The 27,371-nt window shown below is 44.1% G+C and overlaps 1 protein-coding gene across 2 annotated transcripts in view; it reads right to left on the reverse strand.

Annotated features, from left to right (window-relative positions):
- The window catches only part of Lars2 (leucyl-tRNA synthetase 2, mitochondrial), a 104,744-nt gene that overhangs the window by 56,883 nt on the left and 20,490 nt on the right, over positions 1-27,371 (reverse strand). For both annotated transcript variants that reach the window (XM_060384995.1, XM_021646552.2), the window contains exons 4-5: positions 17,430-17,521; positions 15,169-15,229 (exon numbers count right to left, since the gene is read on the reverse strand). In XM_060384995.1, coding sequence (XP_060240978.1) covers positions 15,169-15,229; positions 17,430-17,521 — 153 coding nt within the window. The remainder of the gene's footprint in view (positions 1-15,168; positions 15,230-17,429; positions 17,522-27,371) is intronic.

Raw genomic sequence — 27,371 nt, forward strand, 5'->3', positions numbered from 1 at the left:
AAAAACAATGTAGATTATAATGAATACACATCATAATGAAGATATTTTATAATGCACTCTCTAAGCCCTTGGAGCTGCTTCCAGACACTGAGCAAAAGCCACACAGCAGCAGAACAGCATTATCTTCAACTAGATTTATGATTCTGAAAATCAGTTTTACCTGCAGTAGAAAAGCAAGGGTAGAATGAGTGGAAGGGGAGAGCTTCATCCAGTCAACCATTCACCTGTGTTCCTTTGGGCATCATTAGCTCAAGGTAAAAGATGGGCAAGGAGCTTGCACTACCGCCCTTTCTCCCTAGCTTCACATCTGGACTTGACCTGTTTTATTGGTTGCTTCAGCGACTGCCATCTTGAGAAAACGTAATGCCAGCCACTGTGCGGCTGTGCAACTGCCCAACACAGGAGGAGACGCTCCAGGCTGTGTCTTCTACCTTCGGAGAGCCAGCTTTTTTACTAAGTCAAGAAATGTACATTTTGAGAGTCAAAGATCCTTTCTGGAACCTTCAATGTTTTGCCCACTAGAACAAAACAAAATGAAAACAGAATTCTAGTCTTTTAAAATCATCAAAGGCATTTTTTAAATTATCAATGAAAAGCTTTTAATTTAGCCAATTGGCTAAAAATCAAAAGCTTCTTCTCACACGTTCTCTGTGAACTTACTCAAAACAGTTCTACGGTCACAAGGCCATAAGGTTTAATACCCATGAAAATACTAACAGTTCTCTCTCTCTCTCTGAAGCAGAGACTCCACTCTCTAGGGATTACCTGACAATTCTAGAAACAATTCTTTGTCACCATTTTGTGTGTGTATGAGTGTAAGAGAGAGACAGAGAGAGAGAAAGAATGAGAGAGTGAGAAAAAAAACGAGAGAGAGAGACAGAGAGAGAGCGAAAGAATGAGAGAGTGAGAAAAAGAACGAGAGAGAGAGAGAGAGAGCACATGCACCCATCATCTACTGCACATATGTATTAACACTAGAGTTAACATAAAAGAGCCGCCCTCTAGCTTGACTGTGGTGGCACACACCTTTAATCCTAGTGCACAGGAGGTAAAATTAGGCTGATCTCTGAGTTGGAAGCCAGCCTGGCCTACTGAGTTCCAGACAACAAGGGTACATAGAGAGACCCTGTCTGGAAAAAACAAAAAACTAAACAAAACAAACAAAAAAGACCATCCCCTCAAATTATCTAGCTATATATGGATTCCACTTTCAGGGATAAGGTCTTATATGGAACCCAGGCTGACCTTACACTCAAGGTAATCTTCCTGTCTTACCCTCCCAAGTGTTAGCATTACAGGGGTGCACACCATATACTCTTTTCAGCTTTGAATGTTAAAAGAGCAATCTTGATCTAAGTTTTTATATTATTTCATTTTAAGTTTGAAGCCACAGGCAGATAAAGGAACATTAGCCAGACAGCTCTCCAGTGGGCAGTCCATAAGAGGAGATTAAATATCATCTACTGGGGCTAGTCCATTCACTGAATTCCCTCAACCACTGGATTTGGTCTCTCCACTGAACATGACTGGCAAAGTACCAGGAACCTTGCAGCAAAGCGACAGGTCAGGGCTAGAATTGCCATTTGCTAAGGACGAGTGGTTTATTTTAGCATCTAAATTTTAAATAATTTAATATGCTCCCCAAGTGGTGGTCTTAGAAAATCTCACGTAATAAACGTTTCTGTTTTGAAATCAGAAAGGCAAATGGTTACCAATACACTGGTTGATTCCTCCCACAAAACAGTTGTCAACACAGGAGTGTTTAAAGAACATCCATTGGAATCTAGCCTATGAACCCAAATATCCAGCTCCAACCACATCTGCAGGGCCCACTCAGGCACCCTGAGTCTGTAGATGGGGCACCCACAGGCGTGGATGGCTCCCATTGGTAAGACTTCTTGGTGAGACATCAAAGAAGCAAATAAGGCTGAATGTCCCTAAATGCCCCAACATTTCTGTACCTTACTTCTCCCTGCTTTCAAGTAAGTTCACACAGCTGGAGAGATGACTCAGCAGTTAAGGGCACTTGCTGTTCTTGCAAAGGACTAGGGTTCAGGTCCCAGCATACATTTGGCAGCTCACACCTGTCTGTAAATCCAGTTCCAAGAGATCCAGCACCCTCTTCAGGTACACAAACACACATGCAGGAAATCACTCATATACAACTAAACTCATACCTGCTTTAAGGAACTGTTGGTTTTAACACAAATAGATAATTCAAATGCGTAGCTCTGAAAGTAGGTACACTTTGGCTTCACTCCACTTGGATCTCTATCAAGGCATCAATGTTTATACCCTGTGCACCCTACAGAGTACCATCCAGCTGTCTATGTGGTAGCTCGGTGACGGGACTCCGCCACATCGCATCCTTAGACTTTACACTGTCTGAGGTTGGTGTTAAAAATATTTCATAGATTTATGGAAAATACACTCTCTCAGAACACAAAGAGACTCAAAGCAATCTTCTCGAAACCAACCATCTTCACCTAATGACCCTGAATAATTTAACCTAACAGCAAAACGAATGTGACAGTGGCTTGTGGCCAGTAATTTGGACCAATGATGTCCAAGAGGCTGAGCAGCAAGGCCTAGTTATGTCTGTGATACAGAAGAACATTTGCACTGTGTTAGAATCATGGCACTCAGGACTCAACTGGTATTCTACTGAAGTGGCCTGAGGCAGCTACTCCTTCCTTTTTCTTTCTTTCTTTTTTTTAATACTCCTTCCTTTTTCTAGAACTATCTGGTGAGTGTGATGCCAGGGAAGGACACTCAGAGGTCCTTCACAGTCCCCAGGCAGAAGGGACATACAGTGTGATTGACAGTTTGGTACAGTACTAGTTTGGGTATGAATTAGCGCGTCCTGTAGTTTCTGTCTGGGCTTTTTCTTTTCCTCTTTCTCCCTGGGGAAGCTTGTAGTAGAGACGAAGCAGGAGGCTGAAGTCTGCGGCCAGCCTGGGTGACATAGCGGGGTCCAGGCATTCACCACACCGTGCAATGCTGAGAAGAGGGGTGGCAAGTGACTGTAATCCCACCTACTCAGAAGATGGGGGCAGTAGAATAAGCAGGAGGACAAGGGACAGGGGAGGTCATGTTGGAAAGGCAGCTGCCACATAGCTTAGTGGTAGAATGCTTGTGTAGCATGCAAGAGGCTCTGGGTTCAATCCCCGGGACAAGGAAGGAAACAGAGAAGGCCAGCGAGATGGCTCACCAGGTAAGCATGCTTGCTTTCACGCATGCCTCAGCCTTAGCCTAGATGTCAGCCTCATACAGGACCCTGTTTTGGAGACCCAGCTAAGCCCCAAGGCCAAACAGTAAGTAAACCTCAAGAGAGGTTGTTACTAAAAGGTTAATGACTTGATTGTGACAAGGACAAGTGGGGGGAAACAGCCCAAACCAAAGTAGGCTGAACCCTCAAGGTCAACTGCCTCCCTCACTTAGGAAGTAGTACAGTGGGGGAAACAGCCCAAAGCAAAGCAGGCTGAACCCTCAAGGTCAACTGCCTCCCTCACTTAGGAAGTAGTACAGTGGGGGAAACAGCCCAAAGCAAAGCAGGCTGAACCCTCAAGGTCAACTGCCTCCCTCACTTAAGAAGTAGTACAGTGGGGGAAACAGCCCAAACCAAAGTAGGCTGAACCCTCAAGGTCAACTGCCTCCCTCACTTAGGAAGTAGTACAGTGGGGGAAACATCCCAAAGCAAAGCAGGCTGAACCCTCAAGGTCAACTGCCTCCCTCACTTAGGAAGTAGTACAGTGGGGGAAACAGCCCAAACCAAAGTAGGCTGAACCCTCAAGGTCAACTGCCTCCCTCACTTAGGAAGTAATACAGTGGGGGAAACAGCCCAAAGCAAAGCAGGCTGAACCCTCAAGGTCAACCGCCTCCCTCACTTAGGGAGTAGTACAGTGTCTAGCCTTGTTATTTATGCCCCTAAACTTTATCCACCTCTCAAGCAGGCTGTCAGATTATGATGACAAACGGAGGAGCACAGGGCTGGCAGTGCCCCAGGCCTGGATGACCTGGACCACCAGGAGCTGGATGACTCCCTCCAACCTTTCTAGTGTTTTCTAGCACAGATGTAACCACCACAAGAATGAAATAACCTGAATTGGATCAGCCTGCCTTTCCAAAACTGTCAATCCCTCAGGTGTGTACAGAAGGTTCATGAGTCTTCACTAAACAAACCATTCATTCCAGAGGTTAAGAGTCATCATCTTTATAAAACAGCCAGAGCCAAAGCCAGATGTGGTAGCATGCACCTATTATCTCATATTCAGGAGCCTGAGGCAGGAGAATCCCCATGAATTTAAGGGTAGTCTGAGCTATACAGTGAGTTTCAGGCTAGCCTGGGCTATAGCATGATGTCCTTTTCCAAAACAATGCAAAAGAAAGCAACTCTGGCCTGAGATAGAGTTTGATAGTTTTATAAAAACAAAAGGTTTTTTAAAGAAAAGAGTGCTGGCTTATTCACAGCAGCCTATCTGAGAAAGGCTTCCTCAACACCACACAGTGGTTTAAGAAATCTGTGCAGAGCCTTAACACTCCAAAGACAAATGGAGAGCTGTATATATCATTAGCAATTCCAAATCAAAAACAGAACAGAAGCCTTTCAGGAGACACAGTGAGGTCCCCTGCTCAAGGATCTAGCATGATGCTGGCTCAGCATTATACTTCTGCTCTCTTTTAATGAGAAGACACTGGCATAAGGTCAGCTGCTGAGTCGTTTGTTTGTTTTTGTTTTCTAAGACAGGGCTCCTCTGTGTAGTCCTCTTGGCTGGCTTCTAACTCAGAGACCTGCTGGCCTCTGCCTCCCAAGTGCTAGGATTACAGGAGTGCATCTACAGTGCCGCTACAACCACTGCCACCACACCAGCTGCTGGGGCCTTACGCTAATACACTCACCAGTAGGCAGGGGAGTTAGAGGAAAGAAAACCGGATCTGACACTGTGCACAATGCACTCACTCATGGCTCAGCACTACAGTCTCACAGAGCACTGTCCAGGGAATGATGGGGAGACCTGGCATTCTAGGTCCAGCAACACACAACTGGGCTCAGGTCCAGGAAGATGACTTTTCCTCTACCCAAGAAGTCTGAGGACTTCAACAGTCTCTCCACTCTTCAGCAAAGTTCCTCAACAAGTCATTCCATGCCTGTCTACCCCATTCCTTCACCCATGTCCTCTTGGGAAAAGAGAGGCAAGGCTGCTGGCATCTCCCCTCTACCAGCTTCCCAGGCTAGGGCTGCCTCTTCTCCTCTCAAGTCCTAATGCATTCCATCTAAGCAACATCTTTCCCAGTGACTCCTTGACATCAGGACTATGGTAGGCCAGGTTCCCCTGACCCGCCTCTTCCAGACAATCATCCCCATGATTCCCTCAGCAGGTGTACTGAGACCCTACTGCAGCTTTTTACTGGCCTCTTTCTTTTGTTCCTTTTCCTTCTATCTGTCAGTTTCCATTCTGCCACAGTCCACCTTGATCTCCTATTCCTTCCCTGATCACCTCTTTGCAGAATTGAAGGAAAATGTGTTAGTATCAGGGTAATTAATTAATCTTGAACCTAACATTTGTCTAAGCACTCATTTTTATGCAATTATGTTCTTCCATGCAGGATTATCTTTAGAATGAAAATGAACATTTAAAGAAAACCAAAACTGACAAATGCTGGATACTGCACTTTTATAGAGTATATGTTTTTTTTCTTAAAGGTCTTGCTTTCCAAATCCAGGGTCACAGGTTACGTTCTTAAGTGATTTGAAAGGTTCACATTCTACATTTCTTGAAGAAATTTTTGAATATTAACAGCAGGGAGATCAAGGCCTGTAGATTTGAAGAAACTGTCTTTCTTACCAAGAATAGCTCCTCTTCTTCTGAAGAGAGAGACAGAGACAGAGACAGAATCTGTATTTGAGTTTTATTGTGAACCTGGTATCCTGACAGTTTCCCCAGCCCGTGGCACTCAAGATCCTGGGAGCTGCCCATATTGCAGACAAAAAGTAACAATTTACTACATTTCTTGGTAATTATCCTTTGCCAATTGACAAGAACTTCATCAAGACAGGCTAATAAATGGACAGCTTTGCTAACCTGACATTTGGGTATAAAACACCCTCCATAAAGCTACAGAGGAGATTAATTAGTTTGAATTGCAATTTGTTGTCAGTCTAAGTGGGCAGAGGCCAGCACTTCTTCTTCTAGAAGAGAAGACACACTTGACTCAAGTGATTTGAAACATGAACGTTCAGGTTCAAGAGGGCAGAATCTTCCAACAGACACTTTCACGAGGCCAGTTCTCTAGGCTTGAGACTGTGGAGGCAATTTTTCAGGCCTGAATGAAGGCCAGGAGATGGAAGCAAGCGCCTTCTTTATCAACTCCCAATGGAAGCAGGGACAACCACAGAGCCGTCCGCAGCCCTGCTAAGCACTGAGTTGGAGAAATTTGCTATAGTGTGAATGATTTCACTTGTGAGATCAAGAAATGAAAACATAAACTTAGAAAAAGTCACACAAAATTACCTCAACAGTCAGCAGAACGTGTGTGCGTGTGTGTGTGTGTGTGTGCGTGTGTGGAGGGTGGGGGCTCACACATGTTCGCGTCTATGTTCATATATGTGCATGTAGAGGCCAGAAGTAGACAATGAACATCTTCAGTCATTCTCCATTTAAACCTGGAGCTTACCAGGCTGGCCAGGTTGGTTCCAGGGGTCCCATCCCCACACCCGGTCCTAGTCTAGCCCCCCACACTCCTGTCCCAGCTTTTCATGTAGGTGCTGGGTCTCTAAGTCCAGGCGCTTGCGCTTGTTCAGCTTTTCAGGGACGGAACCATTTCCCAGCTCTGAACCTAGAGAAAAAAGATTTAAGGCTGGAGTTCAAGAGGAGGAAGAGGCTGGTAGACACTGGCCCAGCTGGACATGCGCAGGTGCCAAGGCATGCTCAGGGCTCCATGATGCCTGACAGCGATAGTCTCCAGCGATGCAGAGCAAAATCACTTCAGCAAAAACAAAGGTACCACCTCGCCCCTCCCAAAGGCGAGTTCAACCACAGCAAACACTCACCCAGAGCAAGGGCCTGGCCACAAACAGCTTCACTCGTAAGCCCTTACAGGAGGCTGGCTTAGTCACACACTTGCAGTGCTGCTACATGTTGTCAAGGCAACTGGCCCTGAGCTCTCAGTGGGAGCTTCTTCTCAGCCTGGCTGTCAGGCACTCACCTGCCTTAAAGCACTTTTTGTTTTAAGACATTTTGATGCTTTCAGAACTTAAAAAAAAATTAAAAATAGATCTGCTACCCTGTAGACCTTGTTATTTTTAGCGGTTCAACCCTTCTTATTCAATGTTTAGTCACCTATGTAAATAAGGTGCCAGGACCCTGAAGCAATAATGACTTTTCATTCTGTAATCACAGACATGGTATCTGAAAAATGAACTCAGGCAGGAAGGATGTAGGGCCTGTGTGTCTGGCATGAAGAGGACATTATTCCTGAATTGTAATCAACATCCAAGGGTGGGGAAGGAAAGCCTGAAACAAATGAGCTCACAACATGAAGAAATCCCAGCATAGCTTTGGAAATATTAAATGCGTGAGCTGCTATTCCAAAGCATGCTCTCACTCCCCCTACCCCTGCACACGTGTGTGTGTGTGTGTGTGTGTGTGTGTGTACATATGTGTGTAGATACACATACTTGTACATTCATATGAGGCCAGAAGAGAACACTGAGTATCCTCCTCCTTCATTTTCTACCTATTCCTTTGAGGCAGGGTCTTTCCTTGAACCTGGAACTCACACTTTACCAGCTAGTCAGCAAGCCAAAATGATCCTGCTGTCTCCACCCCACTCTAAGATGGGGTGACAGGTATGTGGGGGGACACATATTATGAGTTATATAGGTGCCAGGATTCAAACTCTAGACCTTATGATTGCATAGCAAGCACTTTTACCTGCTGAGTTGCCTCTCTAACCCCTGAATTCTTTACAGATGAAATTACACCATGATGAGAAGACAACAAAAATATTTGTGTTGACAAACGGGATGGCACAAAGTATTCAGTGGCACAGTATTCAGGCTGTAGAGATGGCACCTTTAACAGCTATCTACACTAGGCCTCAGTAGACACTCAGCCATATCTGGACTACCAGGCACTGATGAGCAAAATTTGGAAAGCTCTGACCTAGTATAAACACAGGCTGAGAAACAGCAGCTCCACTGCCCTGGCTCCTACTCACATGCAGCCTCTCCCGTGGCTCTGCAGCTAATTACATTGTTTATCTCTCTTAACTACAGGCCCGGCATGAAGAGCATGGGGTCACATTTTGAGTTTCTTTCAGTTGATAAGTGTCTTGGAACAACAATCCCTGTGTTTGCCTGATCTCAAAATGGACAAAGCAGTCACCATTTCTGTTGGGCATAAACATATATAGAATAATGAACACAGAAAGAAGAAATCAGATATTGAAATTTAAAGTCCAGTAAAAATGAATGCAAGCAAAAACATAAGATCTGTGCAGTAGAAAATCCTAGAAGATAATCATTTCTAGATTCATGGAAAGAAGAAATATTGAGTTGTAGAGGAATGTTAATTCAGAACATGGCTGTTCTGGCAAGAGATCACATCCAAAGACCTTCTAGGTCTGTGTTCTGGCTGAAATACAAACATGCCTTTAATCCAGGAGACAGATGGAAGCAGAGCTCTGAGTTCAAGACCAGCCTGGTAAAGAGCAAATTCCAGGTAAAGAAAAGGTTAGGTCCAGGTGTGGCAGTACATGCCTTGAATCCAAAACGATGAAGGTAAAGAGCGCTTGTAGAAGAAAGCACCCCTGCTTGAAAGTGACGTCTAATTGAGAGGCAGAGACAGCGTCAAATCAGAGAAAGACCCGACAGAATAAGATACATCCAGTTCTCACAAGAAGAGAGAGGAAAAGGAAGCTACATAAGGGGCAACGCAGAGAGGAGGAGGAGGCAGTTTCCATGGGACAGTAACAGAAGAGACAGGCTACAGAGAGAGAACTCAGGTAAAGACTGAATGAGGCAGAGAATGAGAAGGAGCCAGAAGATTACAGCAGATTGCTGTAGTCAGTTTGAGGTAAAAAGGAGCAATTTAGAAGCAGAGGAAAAAAAAGCCAGATTGAATAAGTCAGCTGGGAGAAGAGTTTGAGCCAGAACATCTGAGTTGAACCAGCCAGCCCAGAGCTCAGAAAGAACAAGACAGGGTGAGCTTATTCCACAGTAAGTCCCAGAGGCTGAAAACATTCTAGGCCTTGGTTAGATTGTAGGGAGGCTAGAAGCTTCTAAGACCAGGCCAAATAGCAAACAGAAGCAGTAGCTTCCAAGACAACAACTGAACCAGGCCTCCTATAGGACTTCCCACCCAGGGAGAGTCAGGAAGAACAAGGCTATGTCTCTTCTGTCTGGAGGACAAGCTAGCACTTCTGAGGCACCTTATATTTCAAAGATTTAGTTACTGTTACTTAGCTATCTGCTGGTTTTTATGAGACATGGGACTATGCCTTGCAAAGGGCACAGCTTTCTCTCGTTGGCTAAATAAACTGACCATCTGCCCCTCACCTTGTTGCTCTGTACATACCAGATTGTTTAGGAAAAAATGTTGTGGACTCTCAAACAAGAGGGCACAGACATCTAAATACACATCTAAATACACATTTCTTTCCACTAGTTCTCACTAACATGACAAGCAGAATAAAGATGAGGGTGGGAGCTCAACAGAGCTATGGTCAGGCTGTAGAGGCAAGGGATTTTAGCAAACGAGTCAAGATTGAAGAAAAAAAAAGCCATATGCCATGTGGCATCTCTCCCTTATAGTGAGTCTGGCCTGTAAGGAGTATGGCTCTGCCACCCCTATTCAGAAGGTCTAGGTTGGGGGACCATGGGCTTAAGGTACGCAGGACGCCTCCTGAATTGCTGCTGTAGAGACACTGCAGTGATTCAAACAGTCATGTTCACAGTGCCTTCATCATACTACAACTTGCAGAGGACAAAGGTCAGTTAACTAGGCTTCTTGACTACTTATTTGGGTTCTTATATCTACCACCCTTCTCCAACCTAATCCCTTCAAACCATCCAACACTAGGTAGACGAGAAAGAAGGTTAGAAGAGAAAGGTTAGATCTCTTTGGACTACTTCCTGATGATTAGGGGCATTGAGTTCTTTGGGGCAAATCCAGTCTTCATTGTCAGAATATTTCCAACCAGCAATCAGCAAGCCAGCAACCCAACAACAGCAAAAGCAGCAGTAGGAACCAGTAGCAGCAGGAACCAGCAGCCATGGCCACAGGGCCTCTCAATAGTCCCCAAATCCCAAATGTAAACCATCAGCAGCTGGCAAAAATTACATCTCTCCTAAAGCACAAGTCAAATCATAGTCAGCTGCTATGGACAGTCTGGAGCAGGACCATATCCCATACCTGGGATTAAAACAAAAACATACTGACAATATTAACTGGGTTTTTAAAGAAACCAAAATTCTCACTATATGTCAGAGCAAAGAGAAAGATGCACCAGAAGGTAGAACTCTGATCCAGATACAGAGAAAGCAACTGGGTGACCCTCCTCCCCTCAGGCTGATGGGTCTCTCCAATCAGATACTCTCCCACCTCAGGCCGAAAGGAAGAAAGGACAGAAAACTCAGTCCAGGAAAGATTCTGGAACAAACAAGAATGACACATTGTAAACTCCCAGAGACACTGCAGGAAGCAAAACTAAGCAAATTTTCATTAAATATCTCTCTGCATTCCACAGCACTTCTGAACATATATGGTCTACGAAGAAGAACGTAACAGCAAAATAAAGAGAAGAGGCACCTGGCCAAGAAAAAGCAGTTCTTTTCTTAAGAAGGAAAACGGGGCTGGATGAGGTTAATAATAATAATAATAATAATAATAATAATAATAATAAATCTAAACATACAAAAACAAAATTAGCATCAAAATACTAAAGTCAACATCGGTTCTACATAAACATGACAAGTTTTTCCAGAAAGTAGGAAAAAACAAGACTGGAAGAATGGTGACCAGGGGAAGCAGAGGGCTGAGTGGGCACTGTGCTTACAGTCAGTGCTCTTGAGGAGGGTCTGGGCAGGCACAACAGTGAAGAGCCCGCACAAAGCAAGAGCGTTTACATACTAAACAGTAGGCAAAACTAAAATCAAAGGATCTACACTGGAATAGATGCTGATGACGGTGCTAAATGGCCAGGGTGGAGGAAAAGATTCCAAGAAAATGGTCTCGGCTTCCTGTCTGACGTGATAGAACAGTTCTGCTCATGTGCTGTTCTACCTCAGCACAGCCCAGAAACTCAAAACCATCCTACCCGAATGAAACTTCTGAAACAGAGAGCCATGCTACCCCAGCACTACCACCACCCCACAATTTCAGGGAGCAACAAAATGGGAGTATAAAGTGCACCACATGTTAGAGGTGTAGAGATGGTTCTGGTTGGTCTTACACTTTCCACCAATCACACAGTGGAGCTGCTGGTGGTTACAAACATCTACACGTGACTAAACAACACTGCAGATGTGGCAGGCATCTGAACAAGAGCTGAGTCCTAGCTAATAGTATCATACGGCTGTCAATTTTCTGATTATGATCTTGCATTATACAAAACCTTTGCAATTCCCTGCCACCTAAAAGATTTTAAATTTTTTTAAGAGACAATGGATGGTGTAGTAGTTTGTATAAGAATGGCTCCCATGGTCTCAAATATTTGGATGCTCTGGGAGTGGCACTATTAATTAAGAAATATGGACTTGTTGGAGTAGATGTGGCATTGGAGGAAGTGTGTCACTAGGGGTGGGCTTTGGGGTTTCAAATACTGAGGCCGGGCCCAGTGTCTGTCTCTGTTCCTGCTGCCTGCAGGTCCTGATGTAGAACTCATATGCTACTAGTCTAGCGCCATGTCTGCCTGCATGCCACCATACTTCCCACCATGATGACAATGAATCAACCTATGAACCATAAGCCAGCCCCAATTAAATGCTTTCCCTTTGCGAGAGTTGTCATGGTCAGTGTCTCTTCACAACAATAGAACACTAAGACAGATGGATTAAAAAATACTAGAGTGATCTGAAAGAAAGAATTCCACACCCAAATCACTTATTTAAGGGTGAACTCATAGGTGAATGTATTAGGATCATGTTTGTTTATGAAAATAGTATGTGATGTCATGAGAGACTCAAAACAAACAAACAAAAACAGTTCTTGTCCTTCCTTCCTTCCTTCCTTCCTTCCTTCCTTCCTTCCTTCCTTCCTTCCTTCTTTTCTTTCTCTATCTCTTTCTTTTTTTCCCTTTCTTTCTTTCTTTCTTTCTTTCTTTCTTTCTTTCTTTCTTTCTTCTTTCTTTCATAAATTTAAGTGGACAGTTGTACTCTAAAGAATCTATTGATTGATTGAGTGGCCGGTTATAAAATGGGATTCCTATAAAATCACAGATGACAACCCTGCTCGGATGTAGCCCATGGCAGCCCAGTAGCTAAGTGGGTTCTCTAGTAAGGGAACAGGGACTATCTCTGGCATGAACTCTGTGGCTAGCTCTTTGACACCCCCCCCCCCCATGGGAGGAGCAGCCTAACTAGGCCACAGAGGAGGACATTGCAGCTTGTCTTGGTGAGACCTGATAAGCTAGGGTCAGATGGAAGGGAAAGAGGACCTCCTCTATCAGAGGACTTAGAGAGGGGTAGGGAGGAGATGAGAGAGGGAGGGAGGGTGGGACTGGGAGGAGATGAGGGAGGGGCTACAGCTGGGATACAAAGTAAATAAACTATAATTAATATTAAAAAAATCACAGATGACTGTGCTCACTCAGCCTTTACTGGTCAACCCAGAAAGATAGTCTGTTCTGCCTTGGGCAAACAATTTCAGGAAGAAGAGACTGCTGTAGAGACAGGTAGCCCCTTAATACTACCACAAAATCTTCATTCCTGAGTCCCTCACCCCTACCCCTGTAAAGAGGAGAGGCCAGCTTTGTCCCTTGGCAGACTCCTCAGTTTCCCAGGGGAGAGAGGCTGCCCCTTCGGTCAGCCCTGTCCACTGAAGGTCAGACCTGCTCTCTCTGCTTCCCATGCCTTTATGCTGCCTCAGAAACCTAACCATGATGATGTTGAATATCATTAAATTTAAATAATTGTCATAAACAAGATTATGAAATGGAAAGCAAATATTTCAAGATATAAAGCAGACAACAACAAAACTATTAGGTCCTCAAAATGGCAGTGCTGGTGACAATATCTTGAACAGAACTCTCGCTGAGTAAACAGAGGCCTAAAGCCTGGTGTCTATTTACCAGGCACCTCCTTTAAAGTACCAGTGACCTCCTTTAAGCTGCCCCAAATGTCAACTAATTGGATTGCTAAGGCAATTCAAACAGCTTGTACCAACTCAAAGTCACCCCCACCCCAACTCTGCTGTCATATGAAATCCAATTTTTTGTTGTTTTCTTTTTTTGTTTGTTTGTTTGTTTGTTTGCCATTTCCCAATTCTCTCTGCCCCGCTACCTGCTCTGAGAGATATCCCTGGCAGTTTCATCCCCTTTCTTTCTACCCATGGAGCAGAAACATTGGTTTCATTGTACCCTTGCTTATAAAAACTAAAATCTCTGAAAACAAAAGTGGAAAATGTAAACAGGCTGTTTTATAAGAAATCATTAAAAAAAGGATACTTATAACAACGGCTTAAAAAAAGTATTATTATCTTACTGTACTAGTGTGCTGTGAGCATGTATGTAAGCGTGCCACATCAGCAGAGTGCCCCAGAGAGCATCGGATCCCTCAGGCTGTGAGCTGTCATGTGGATGCTAGGAAGCAAACCCTGAGCTTTTGCAAGAGCCTTCTACAACAGTTTTTAAAAGTTGGATTTGAAAAGCTAGAGTGATGACTAAGCTCTTCCAGATGACCTGTGTTTGATTTCCTGTACCACAGCCATTTGTGACTCCAATTTCAAGGCATTTGACACCTTCTTCTGCACTCCACAGTCAATAGGCAAGTGCATGGTGCAGACACACAAAGGCAAAACACCCACCCTCCCTCACACAACAAACACATATATACACACACACACGTATAGGCTCAGGCAGAGGTGGGGGCAGAGGGAGAGGAAGAACAAGAACAAGTTATGAAAATCAATACAAACTTTCACTTCTCTGAGACGACAAATTTACCATCACAATCCTACAGCTTCAAGTCATTTGTGGTGGGTATTACGTCCACCATGACAAAAATCCAACAGTCCATCTCTGCCCCCAAGGACACCGCCCCCAAGGGGCTCTCTGTGACGGCCTGCACTTCACTCTCTGCTAACAAATTCCCCACTGGGTGCTCAAGACAACGTGATCTGGGGAAGGAAAAGAAAGCCCAAACCAAACAAGCCAAAGGCTTTTGAACTGCACTGCCTCTGTCTTTTTCCACTGTATTCATTTCATTTCAATGAAATCTTTCAAGAGTTACTAGGAAAGGAAGGGGCTTGAATTTACATTTATCCCAATGTTTCAGTAACACCCCCCCCCACACACACACACACTCTGCTGAGTGAGTAGGGTGCTAAGAGGGATCATGGCATGGAAGGGGCCTTTCACTAAAGGACAAACTGTAGTCTCTTTTACTCAGCAGCCTACTCCTCCAAGGCCTAGGTCTCTGAAGATCCTTTTCACAGTTGGCCTGACTTCCAAGTAGTCATTGGTAAACCCTCCTGAGGCTAGAATTTCCCACTGGATATGATATGTAACTTTTTAGAAGATTTACACACCAAAGACTGTATGTGCTAGAATTACTGTGGGCTGCATGTACATCAATCTGAACTCAGAACAAAACATACATAAATGGCCAGTTAATCCCCCACAGAACCAGCAGGTTAATATTAATCACTTTTATGTGGATTCCAATAATTCTTTTAAACTGTGAGCCGTAAATACTTGGAAAAGCCTTTGCTACACACAAACAGCACAGCCCATTATGAAGTCAAAGAAGTTAACTCTCTTAGTTTCCCACAGAAAAATTATTTGTTTACAGGCAAAATACCCAGTCAGGATTCTTTTGTGTTTGGGGAGTGCTAAGCCTTCCCTTCTGTGACCTGTCAGTTCCCTTCTGTTCTCCCAACACAAACAGGAGGAAAGGCCATGTGATCAGGCCCTCCCCTGAGCAGACCCCGGGAAGAAAGGCTGACTCACCCTGTCCCAGCTGAAGCACAGGCCAAGGCGGTCAAGCTGTTTTCTCATGTGTTTAATATTGCTGTGAAAAAAAAAAAAAAAAAAAAAAAAAAAAGAAGCAAGTGTAACTTTGAGAGGGAGTCAGGGCCACAGATGAACTACATTTTAGGGATGTTTTAAACACCTAAAAAGTCCAGCTCAGTTAAGGAAGCTTAACCGTTGCTTTGCCTTGACAGAGGAAAAAAAATTAGTCAATGCCTAAGAATCAGTAAAATATCAATATGCCACAGACATCCATGACCGGGACATGACCACCCACTAGGGGCTACTGTGGTCTTGGCCCTGGAGGCAGCTCCTTCCCTCGGCCACTCTGACAAACAACCTCTTGAATGTGTGATCCTGACTTCTCCAAGTGTCAGATCTATAGAGTTAAGTCAAACAAGCAAGTTTTATTTATGTATTAATTTACTTATTACATATACAATGTTCTACCTCATTATAGATGGTTGTGAGCTACCACGTGGTTGCTGGGAACTGAACTCAGGGCCTCTGGAAGAGCAGCCAGTGCTCTTAACCTCTGAGCCATCCCTCTAGCCTGGGAGCAAGTTTTAAAGTGATTGTAAAAAATAACAACAAAATCAAACCCTCTTGTGCCAACTGGTTTGGAGTTCACTGGAAGAAGTTCTTACCTGGCATGTGCAATGCCCAGAATTATACACCTACACACACACCTACCTCTTAATGTATAAATTGGGTAAATTCAAAATAAATTACAGTATTCCATCTATCAGAACCTAAAACCGCTCCCAAATTAAATAATAGAGAAGTGCATTAATCAATTTATAGTTCTTATTGCTGAAATCAACTTCTGCCATGTTTGATGTACTTTATTAGAGTTATCATTGTGTCCTTTTCTCCTTTTTTATCACTTCCATTAATCTAGAATTAACTGTATCATGGGTAGGGAGTACAGTGGGTTTGCTGCCACGCAGCCTTGGACTGGGAAGACAGGGGGAGTAATAGGACTGTAAGAGCGCTCAGTTCACAAGTGCAAGACCCTGAGTATAAACTCCACCGGCCATTGTTTGCTTGCCATAACCCTTGCACTGGGCAGACAGAGCCAAGAGGTCTTGAGAGCTCACTCACCAGCCAGACTAGCAGAAATTGTGAGCTTCCAGCTTAGTGAGAGACCCTAATTCAGGACTGTAAGGTAACACAGGAAGACAACTGGCATTCTGCTTTGGATTCCCAGTGGACATACTCATGTGGACACATGTATGGGGTCCTATACCTATACATTTGTGTGTATGTATTTTATACAAAGAAGGGGAGTAAGAAAATGAGACTGAAAAGGAGGAAAAGAGGGAAGGGAGGGGAGGGGAGGGAAGGAGAAGAGAAGGGAGAGGAAGAAAGGGGAAGAGAAGGGAGGGGAGGAACGGGGAGATGAGGGGAAGGGTGGGGAGGCGAGGAATGGAAAGAAGAGGGGAGGCAGTGGAGGTTCCAAAGGCAGACCCTGGAATTCCCCTTCTGCATTTGAAGGGTGAGAAGATGAAGGGTCCCAGAAGATTCTGGTATAAGGTGTCCAACATGTTAGTAAAAAAACAGGGAGAGGGCTAGGAAGTCTGAACCACGGGGCAGTAAGGAAAAGACATACCTACCAGAGTTAGGTAGCTATAAATGATGAAAACAAAAATTTAATCTTCAGAGAAAATCGATATGTCATTTTCGGACATGGTTCAGACTCAGGTCCAGTAGACAAAAAGCACTATTGAAATTGAACAAATACAATAATTCTCCCACCTTGTTTTCCTCACAAAGGTAAATGCTCCAAGAAAGAACAGTCTGATAAATAACAAGTATCCTAACCACTTCTCAATTAGCAAACACCAACCTTTTCTGGTATTTTTTAGGAATACAGAGCATTAAAAGTATCAGGAGCTGCATAATGGCTCAATGGTAAAGGGGTTTGCCACCAAGCCTGACAGCCTGAGTTTGATCCCCACAATGCACATGATGGAAGAAGAAAGCTTGCTCCCATCAATTGTCCCCTGACTTCTATATGTGCACTGTGACACACATACCTTCCCCATAACTAACTAAATAAACACACAAATACCAGTGCACACAATCCTGTTTATTTATGCCTTCACAACTTACCAATGTTATGGTGGTTCATTTTTTCGTTCTTTTTTTGCTTTCTGTTTTCTCTTGTGCATAGGCTAAAACCAGAATATTTTAAAAAGGTTTCCATATAAGTGTTTAAGCATGTCTTAAGCACTTACCTTTGGGTCCAGCTTTCTGGGTGCAAATTCCTCTCTATGGCAGCATTTTCGGCAGGCAATCCAAATGCATCCCACCCCATGGGATTGATAACCTGGTATAACAGAACAAAGTGCAAATGAAAGAGAAAAAATAAAAATGGGTTTATAGAAGGAGCCATGCCCTACTAGGAAGGAACAGCTTTTCTTTTGCTACCTTCCTCCCTTTGCCTGACTCTAATAGGCTGCTCTCTTCACAGGGTATCTAAGTTCCGGGACAGACATGTGTCATAGTTCTTCCTTCTTTTGTCTGTCACCATCATTCATTTTTTTTTCAGTTTTAAAAAAAATTTTACTAATTACAGTTTATTCACTTTGTATCCCCCCTCCTCCCCTACCAATCCCACCCTCCCTCCTCCTTCTCCACCCATGCCCCTCCCCTCAGTCCACTGATAAGGGAGGTCTTCCTCTTCTTCTTTCTGATCCTAGTCAATCAGGTCTCATCAGGAGTGGCTGCACTGTCTTCCTCTGTGGCCTGGGAAGGTGCTCCCTGCTCAGGGAGAGGTGATCAAAGAGCCGGCCACCGAGTTCATGACAGAGACAGGCCTTGTTCCCATTATTATGGAACCCCCTTGGACACTGAGCTGCCATAGGATACATCTGTGCAGAGGTACCATCGTTCATTTTTAACCGAATCCTGTTAAACAGGGATTCAGGAATCTGGTCTGAAGGAAAATCTCTACCCTACAAATTCTTCAAAGAACATGTTCCAAGCACAGATGCAGAATCTCTACCAATCATCCCATAACACCTCAGCCCATCTCCATAAGTGGACAGTGAGGTGGGAGCAAAGGGCTTACTGATATCCAAAAAGCTTCATATAAAGCCTTATAAAATTAATGTATGAGGGGCTGGAGAGATGGCTCAGAAGTTAAGAGCACTGACTGCTTTTCCAGAAGTCTTGAGTTCAATTCCCAGAAACCACATGGTGGCTCACACACATCTATAATATGATCTGATGCCCTTTTCTGGCATGCAGGTGTACATGCAGATAGAGCACCCATATACATAAAATAAATAAATAAACCATTTAAAAAATTTCACCCATGAAAAAGGTTGGTCAGCCAGGCATGGTGGCTCATGCCTTTAATCCTAGCACCCAGGAGGCAGATGCAGGTAGAATTCTGTGAGTTCAAGGCCAGTCTGGTCTACAAATCGAGTCCAGAACAGCCAGGGTTCCACAGAGAAACTGTCTTAGAAAAAAGAAAGAAAGAAAAGGAAGGAAGGAAGGAAGGAAGGAAGGAAGGAAGGAAGGGAGGGAGGGAGGGAGGGAGGGAGGGAGGGAGGGAGGGAGGGAGGGGAAGGGAGGGAGGGGAAGGGAGGGAGAGGGGGAGAAAGGGAGGGAGGGAAGAAGGAAGGAAGGAAAGAAGGAAGGAAGGAAGGAAGAAAGGAAGGAAGGAAGGAAAGGAAATGTTGGCCAAGAGAAAGGTTAGAAAGCTAACTCCCTGACTAAAACAGGTCACTGGCTCAGGGAAAGGCATTCCAGAGTGTCCTGGAATAAACTACAGCTCATTAAAATATCCAACCAGGACTTGAGACATCAGATAGCTCAGTGATTAAAGTGCTGGTCACAGAAGCAAGAGAATAGGAATTTGGATCCCCAGGACCCACATGAATGCAGTGACATAGCAGCCCACCTCTAACTGCAGCCTCTGAAGGTAAAAACAGGACCCTGGCCAGGCGAAAAAACAAACAAAAATAAAAAACGTCATCTCTGATCTGGCAGCGCATTTAATTTTAATTAAGACTAAGTAAGAACTGGGTAGTAGGTCAGTTCCTGTGGGAAAGGGGAGGGTCCCGGCAGGCTTTACAGCCGTCAGGAAAACAGCCTTGGGGAGGGAAGAATGAAGGTAGGTTCAGCCTGACTTAGGTAACCAGTGCTGGGCCAAACTTTGATAGTCTGACACCAGTTGGTTTACTTTAGCCATGTTTAAGCACAGCACAATTTTGAGAAAAGAAAAGATTTTCTGGTAACAACCCAGTCCCATGAGTATAACAGAGCTTAAGACATGATTACCTTAAAATTCTTTACAAAGTACATCTGGCTTCTTTCACAAAGATGGGTTCTGTTGACTCAGAGATAACTTAATGCTCAGGATTTAGGGTCCAGAGAAAGCAACTGATGTGAGCATAATGCCTGTGGGTGTCAGAGGTGGCCTAGCCCTAAGACAACACAGAAGTTACTTGGTCTGATGTAAAGGCCAAGTGGTATCACTCCTAAGAATGGGTTTTACGGCCTAGAAACAATGCTCAGGATTTAGGGGGAAAGGATCTGGGATAAGTAAAGCATAAATTCTGGGGGATATGGGTTTGGCTCAGGAGATAACAAAGACTGACCAGGCTGTAAACTACATCTATCCCAGCATTCCAGGAGGAAGACAGGTAAACATCTCCTTCCTCTGAAGGATGCCTGCATGTTTACCTTTCCTAGCTTCCGCAGTGCTTACCAACGTACTTAAGGACATTTTGCTTTCTACAAGTTCCCATATCCATAACTCTTCTGGAATCAACCAGAAACAGATTTCTTTTTTTCCTCATTCGATGTTCTTTCAAATTAAAAACACAATACAATTGTAGCTGGAGAGGTGGCTCAGTAGTTAAGAGCACTGGCTGCTGTTCCAAAGGACCTACTGATTTCCAAAACTCACACTGCAGTACACAACTGTCTGTCCCAGGGCGCCCAATGCCCTCATCCAAACACACAGGAGCATGTGGGGGAACAGGACCTGTCATTCATAAATATTTCATGACCCGCCTTTTTAACATTACGTCATAGGCACCTGTACTAAAAACAGAAGTAGGTTCTGAGTGTGATGGAACCATTCACAGCACAGGTGTGCATGACCTAAGGATTTAAGATGCTGGATGTTCAAGTTCATAAAAAAAAATCAACCTGGGACAGTGGTGCTGAGTTTTTTTGTCTCACACCAATTTAGATTCCTGTGGAATTTAGAATTTAGAATCCTGTAAGATGGGAGCAGGCTTTATTAAGGCTTTATTAAGAATTAGCATAGAGCATGGCGTGGTGATACATGCCTGTAATCCTAGCACCTGGGAGGCAGAGGCAGGTGGATAGCTGTGAGTTCAAGGCCAGCACGGTCTACAAGAGTCCAGGACACCCTGGACTACACATAGAGAAACTCTGTCTTAAAAAACCAAAAGCCAAAAACCAAAAAAAATTATCACAGAATAACCAAGAATTTAAGAAAAAGTGAGAAGAAACTCATAATCCCTTAACACCCATTCCTACTGTAGCATATATATCGGAGATTTGTAAGTTTTCACCACGGGTCCTTTTCCCTTACTGCCTATTACAAGCTAGCTCCTGCCTAAGAACGACACATAGAAATCTCTAAGAACTAAAATCCTAACACTTGCTGAGTAGCTCCATTCTGTGTAGCTTTGGGAACCTGACTAGACCTATCCCAACCAGTTGGGAGGTCTCTTCCTCCCACAGAATATGGCTGACCTACAGTGTTCCATCCTCCCTAACAGTTCTCTTCTTCTCAGAAACCGCTTCCACTTCCGCTTCGCAAGCCCTGGCATGAATGGCCAGTTTCATAATCTTTTTCTGATAGGGAAGCATGGGTTTGAACTCCCCCTGGACTGGTCTGGAGCTCGGCTGGCTATTGTAGTGGTGGGAACTCTTCCCACAGGATTCCCAGGGCTGGATCAACCTCATGGAAACATCTGAAAAAGCAGAATGACAGCTAAGGCAGGTCCATGCCCAAATGAGTCTCAAGGATACCTAGGCTCCTGCAACATCTCCTTGTATACTGTGAATTTTATCAGGATCTGTAAAAACCAAAACAAAACAAAACGCTCTCTTTTTGCTGAAGTTGGGAAGCTGGGTTTCAGTCCCCAGGAGCCAGGAAGCCTCACTCAACAAGCACCCTTGGCACACAGCCTGCTCTGGAATACTGCTTGGACACAGTCCTCCTGTGTTTGCTTTCCCCCCCCCCCCTTTTCAGGAACTGTAAAACCCTCTTTTGGGTTGTTCAGGATCACTTCCATACTGCCAGGCCTGCACCTGAGTTCTGCTCATGCTGCACTGAATTCTTCCAGGTTGCTTCCGGAAGAACAGGGTAGCTGTTGTGTGACTGTTCTGCAGAAAGGTGAACTTGATCATCTTTTGGAATCTTTGTCAGAACCACCAATGGCACCAGTCTAATGTTTTGCTCATTAACGTTTGCTTAGGTGCTATCTGGATTTTTAGATAAAGTCAATACAGAGAAAGACTGTCACAGACACACACACACACACACACACACACACACACACACACACAGAGCCTAGATTTATGTAACAAACTTATTCATTTCTATTTTCATTTTCAGATGAGAAGATATTCTTAGGTCAAATGTTAGCTACGTTGTCTTTGAAAATAAAATTAGAAAAATCTTTAGCTTTCTTAATATTTCAGAGTCTTGGCAAAAATTAACAAACTCAACGGTCTAGCCCAGTTTCTATAACTCAAAGTCAGAAGCATTCTTTCTACCACCCGCCAGGTCTCTGGACTAAATGTTCCTGCAAGCTCAGTGTCCTTAAACCAGGAAGGTGCCCTGTTTACAAGCCCTGGAAGCACACGCACAGCCCATTCTCTTGCTGTAGGATGTGTCACTCCCAGTGTGAGAGAAATAAGGAGTAAAGACCTAAGCACCACTGCAATATGCCCAAGTGTTTGTCCTTCTGGCAGCAAACTATATCCTGGTGGGTGACAAGCACCTGTAATTCCAGCATTCTGGAAGTTCAAGAAGGAGGATCATGAGTTCAAAGTGAGCCTTGGCTACACAATAAGGAACCTGCTTCAAAAACAAAACAGAACTCAGTTGTCATGTGTCCCATTCCAGCTACATGAGAATATCTCTGGGCTTTGAGTGGCAGAGTGCATGCAAAGCCACAGATTCAATCCCAAACACCACAAAACAAAAAAGGATAGCTACAGTTTCCTACCCTTGGCATCTCTGAGCCAACTGTCCAAACTATCCACTGTAAGAACTTCACACTCTCCCCATTAGTTTTTAAATGACTTAACTTTCTTTATATCCCTGAACTTCCACAGGTAAAATAGGTCACTACACTCTAGCTAACATGTACAGACATGGCAAAATGCACTTAAATGCTGGGGCCCAGGTAGGTGTCCAGGTCCACAGCTATAATCCCAGCTACTTGGGAAGCTGAAGAAGTACTGAGAGTTGGAGGTCAACCTGAGTAACATAATAAAGGCCCCTTTTGGCAATAAAGTAATATATGGAGGCCTCAAGCAGTCTCGATTTCCTAAGCTAACTTCTTTATTTTCTAAGATCACTTCTTGGATGTGAATGCTTCCTACAGAAGTACTCCTTCATTTTTCCAGATAATTTTATAATTCTACTTAAGATATACTTTTAAATATCCATCATGTCAATTTTGGAAGAGTGGGAATGTGACATCATGGAAGGTAGCAGAAGATAAAAATGATAATTTTAAGATAATAAATGTAAAAATATTCAGAGGCTGAATCAAGAAGTACCAGTTGCTTAAATTAGAAATCAGTTTACTTCAAAATTTGAAAAACCACAATTTCTATCTAGTTCTTACAACAAATACTCTAAGTATTTAAGTCTGGATGAGAAGCTGAAAAGAAAGTGAAGCTACACAAAATTCAGAAGAACAGGACTGTATCACCCACTTAGACCTGAAAGAGACACCATGGCTACCCAGAACACAAGAAACAGCAGTAAGCAGGGCTGGGGCTGGTGTGAGGGCAGGAGTGTGCCAGATGGAGCCAAAAGGAGCTAGGCAGTGGCTGAAGCAGGTGCCAGCAGGAAATACCCTGATTTCCCTCCAGTTCCACCTAGATTTCCTATGCTTCAAATCCAGCCACAATAGGAGGAAAGAACTCATGAAACACCACGACCCAACAGTGGTCAGTGTTTGCTGGGGGTCGGTGGCAGAGATAAAGAGACTGAAATAGATACTTATTTTCTTCACTGGTAATAGCTACTGGAAAGTAACCCTAATTAAACTCATGAAATCACAAAATCAAACAATCACAACAAAAGACCAGCTAGGCAGCTGAGACCACAGCCTGAGAGACAATTTACTAGAAAGCAGGGGTGGAATTATGTAAGAGCACAACCCTATGTGAAGTCTCAACCAGGAGTCAGAGCTGGCGACTACTGTGGAAGATGGACCGGCCCACATGAGTTCTCAAAGGAGAGTAAGAACTGAATATTATGGATAGATCGTCTCCACAAGAGTTCTCAAAGGGGAGTCAGACTGGCTAGTATCACTGCAGACCAGAAGTCAGGACACGCTGTCAGTCAGACCAGAGCCAGGGCAAGAGCGAGGCCTAGGACTGGGTCTGGGCTAGCCTCTGGCGTACAATCCTCCAGATCTGAAAACCTGAGCATTTCAGGGTTGGCAGGTGGGCTGGAGGCAAGCCGACTTAGCAAAACAGACACCAGGCTGAGAAAGTCAATGCTACAGCCTTATGTATGTTGTATTAGTTTACAAAAGAGGCAAAGTGGAATTTCATATACAACTTTAAAATACTTTAAAAAGGTGGCAGGGAACAAACAAGGGATCATTTGTCCTTCTAACACAGGAAGCAAGAGTGAGCCAAGCAAAGAGGAGCTTACAGGTGGACAGGGAGGAGACTGCGTCATCTGGTCCCAGCCTTTCCACCAGAGACACAAGCAGGCTCCACAACAGGGCCGGCCAGTTGGTAGCAATAGCCAGTTTCTTTCCCTCCCCTACAAAACAAAGCTTTATGCTTGAAACCAATTCAGCTTCAGATTCAGGCACCATGGTTACTACTTTGCAAAGAAATGCTATTTTCAGTTAAGCCATTTAGCCTTTTATTTTTCTGCTTTTGTTTTCTTTTTTTTTTTTTAATAATCTATTTAATTTTTTTATGTGCATTAGTGTGAAGGTGTCAGATCCCTTGGAATTGGGGTTACAGACAGTTGTGAGCTGCCATGTGGGTGACTGGGAATCGAACTCGGATCCTTTGGAATAGCAGACAGTGCTCTTAACCACTGAGCCATCTCTCCAGCCCCAAGAAATGCTATTTTCAATGCCTTGGCTTCTCTGGATTCAGCACTCTATTTCCAAGAAATGAGAAAGGCAGTATTTAATTTCATTTAGCCAGCGTAATAAGCTTCCATTATTACAGATTGGATATAAAAATCAACTACTTCAGAGCACAAAAAAACAGCACAACTCTACCCAAAGGGTATAGTTGTTCCTATGGGAACATGGAAGAACCTGAGTGGCAGGCGAGTCAGGAACTTTCCAATCGAGGTGCTAAGACAACACACCTTCTCTTTTCAAACCACACTCGAGAGCATAAACCTGTAAATCTATTGCTTATATCCCTCCTGATACCACAGAGATTTGACAATCTGGCACTAAATGTCACGCCATACACTGGGCATGTCACAGACACTAACTGCAAACAGAAAACTGAGGAAACATCCACAGTCACTTTCTTGCTGGGAATGACCCTGGCTTGATCACACAATGACTATAGCCGTTAGACACTGAGCTTTCACTAGGGGCTTTCTGCCTGAGACTCAGAGTCCAAGGCCAGCTCTTTTAGGGGAATGAGTGAGTACTTCTGATCTTCTATCACCCTGCTCCTGGACCAGACGGTGCTGGGAACACCAGCTGAGGTGGGAGGCAGGAAATTTATTTTCTAACCATCTGTGCATACAACATATGAAAACACAACAAAATCACCATATGGAGCTAAGCTTTAAGTATGTCATTAGGCATCCCTTAAGTTTAAAGAACAACCAACCAACTGGCAGCATAGCCTTTTCTGACTGCAGAAAAAGAATTTAACTCTGGCTTCAAATGGCCCTTGAGTAAACATGCACATCTTAGGAATGCCTGATTGTGGGCACTGAAATTGGGCTGCACTGAAAATTACATTACACTCTTTTTTGTTTGCTTGTCTTTTGAGACAGAATCTCATGCAGCCCAGACTAGCCTTACTTCTTGATCCTCCTGCCTTACCCTAGTAAGTTCTGGAATTTCTGGGGTGTGTACCACACATGAGTGTCCTACAGGTTTGAATGGTTTTCTTGCTCATCACCTCTGGGTAAAGCAGCAACATCACTGCTCTGATTTACCACCACAAACTACCTCGTACTCACTCACCTGCACAGTGCTCATCCAGTCTACACATGTCTGTGGTTTAGGTCAACAGCTAAAGAGCTTCAGGTCTCTTCTCACGTGTTTGTGTGACCTGGGACCAAACCTGGACAGCCATATACACTTGGCTCAAAAAAAATGGCATCCATCCACCATGTACAAAACCTGGCCCAGCTACCTCGACCACGCTTTCAAAATGTGGACACTTCCAGCCTTACCTCCGCCTAGCACACTCAGCAGAAAACTGCCGTTATAGAAGCATTTACGGAACATGCTCAAGTGCTGCACGGCATGGGAAACGCTTCACACTTCGGCTCAAATTTGGGGACCCAGTTTCCCTGCCAGCTTTCAGTGCTTGTTGGGTTGGTCTTTTTGTGCACTGTGTAAAGACTGTCTTGGTATTATTCAAATGCTGATTCCTGTACCCAGAGAGTTGAGTACAGGCTGGACTTTGGTATTGTCATTTTGTGAAGCATCACCCACCTCGGTAAACATTGTTCTCCAACACCTCTGACTGTTAAATAAAGAGCTGACTGGGTAAGAGTTAAGGCAAGAGAGGACAGTCAGGACTTCCCAGAGAAAGGGACTCTGAAGAGGAATCGGAGGTAGAGGAGGTCGCCAGCCGGACATGGAGGAAGAAACAAGTTCAGGGACTAAAGACTGGGAAGTAATGGGCCATGTGGCAGTATTGTCAGAGTAGAACAGCTGAGAATCTGCCCAGCTATAGTGCCTAAGTGTATAATAAATATAATAAGTCTCTGTGTCACTCTTCAGGACAGTCAAAACAAAGTCCTGTTTCAAAAGCTCGCTTAAACTTTTTCACTATTGTTATGAGGGTACAACAAGGCACATACCCCACAGAGTGCACGTGGAGGTGAAAAGGCAACTTTATCAACTTGATTCCTTCCACCTTCATGTGGGTTTTGAGGATTAAAACTAGGCCATCAGGCTTATTTGTAAAATGTCTTTATCTGGTTCTCAAATGTCTACTTTTCACATTCAGTGATGATCCTAAAAATACTGCTAACCCAAGGACACTATGTTATCTGCGTGGCCACCTTATGGAGAGGTGGTGAATCGGATCAGCTCATGGTAAGAGCACACTGCTTTTATCTGACGCTGTGTTAAAGCTGAGGCAAGGTCTTACTACATTCCTCCTGCCACTGGTCGCCAACACTGTGAGGATGGGTGTGCACCACCATGCCTGGCTGCAAACAAAGGGTCTTGTAAAGTTGTAGCGTGTTAAAATAAAAATGTGGGTTCCACGTAACCATTAAACAGCTGACTTGCTACTAACAAAGGGAGCTAGGGGGACTTTCTCTGTCCCCGAGCAGTTAAAATAGTACTGAGCAGAGGGCCCGTGAGCTCATCTGAGGCAGTCTATTTATCAGCCTGTGGGTGCTGATAAATGTGAGCTACAGAAAGGACAGTTACAGTATGAGGAAGGTTCAGTGGGCCTTGAGCGGTAAGGACTTACTTACAGGGTTGCATGGCATATACTCTGAGAAGGAGACACCGGGGAGGAAAGACAGAGGTGAACATGAAGACATTTACTATGAAAATATTGTATACATCATTAAGGACTGTGGCTTCAGGAGGCTTGGGACAGCAGGCCAGAAAAAAGAGTCATTACTAAGGGGCTAGAGAAATGGCTTGGAGCTTAAGTGCACTAGGGAAGCTACTAGTAGGTTTGTTTCCTGGTACCCACATGATGGCTAACAACCTTAAGTCCAACCTTAAGTCCAGTCGCTGGGAATCTGTCAT

The sequence above is a fragment of the Meriones unguiculatus genome, chromosome 6, assembly GCF_030254825.1.
Source record: "Meriones unguiculatus strain TT.TT164.6M chromosome 6, Bangor_MerUng_6.1, whole genome shotgun sequence".
Taxonomy (NCBI): domain Eukaryota; kingdom Metazoa; phylum Chordata; class Mammalia; order Rodentia; family Muridae; genus Meriones; species Meriones unguiculatus.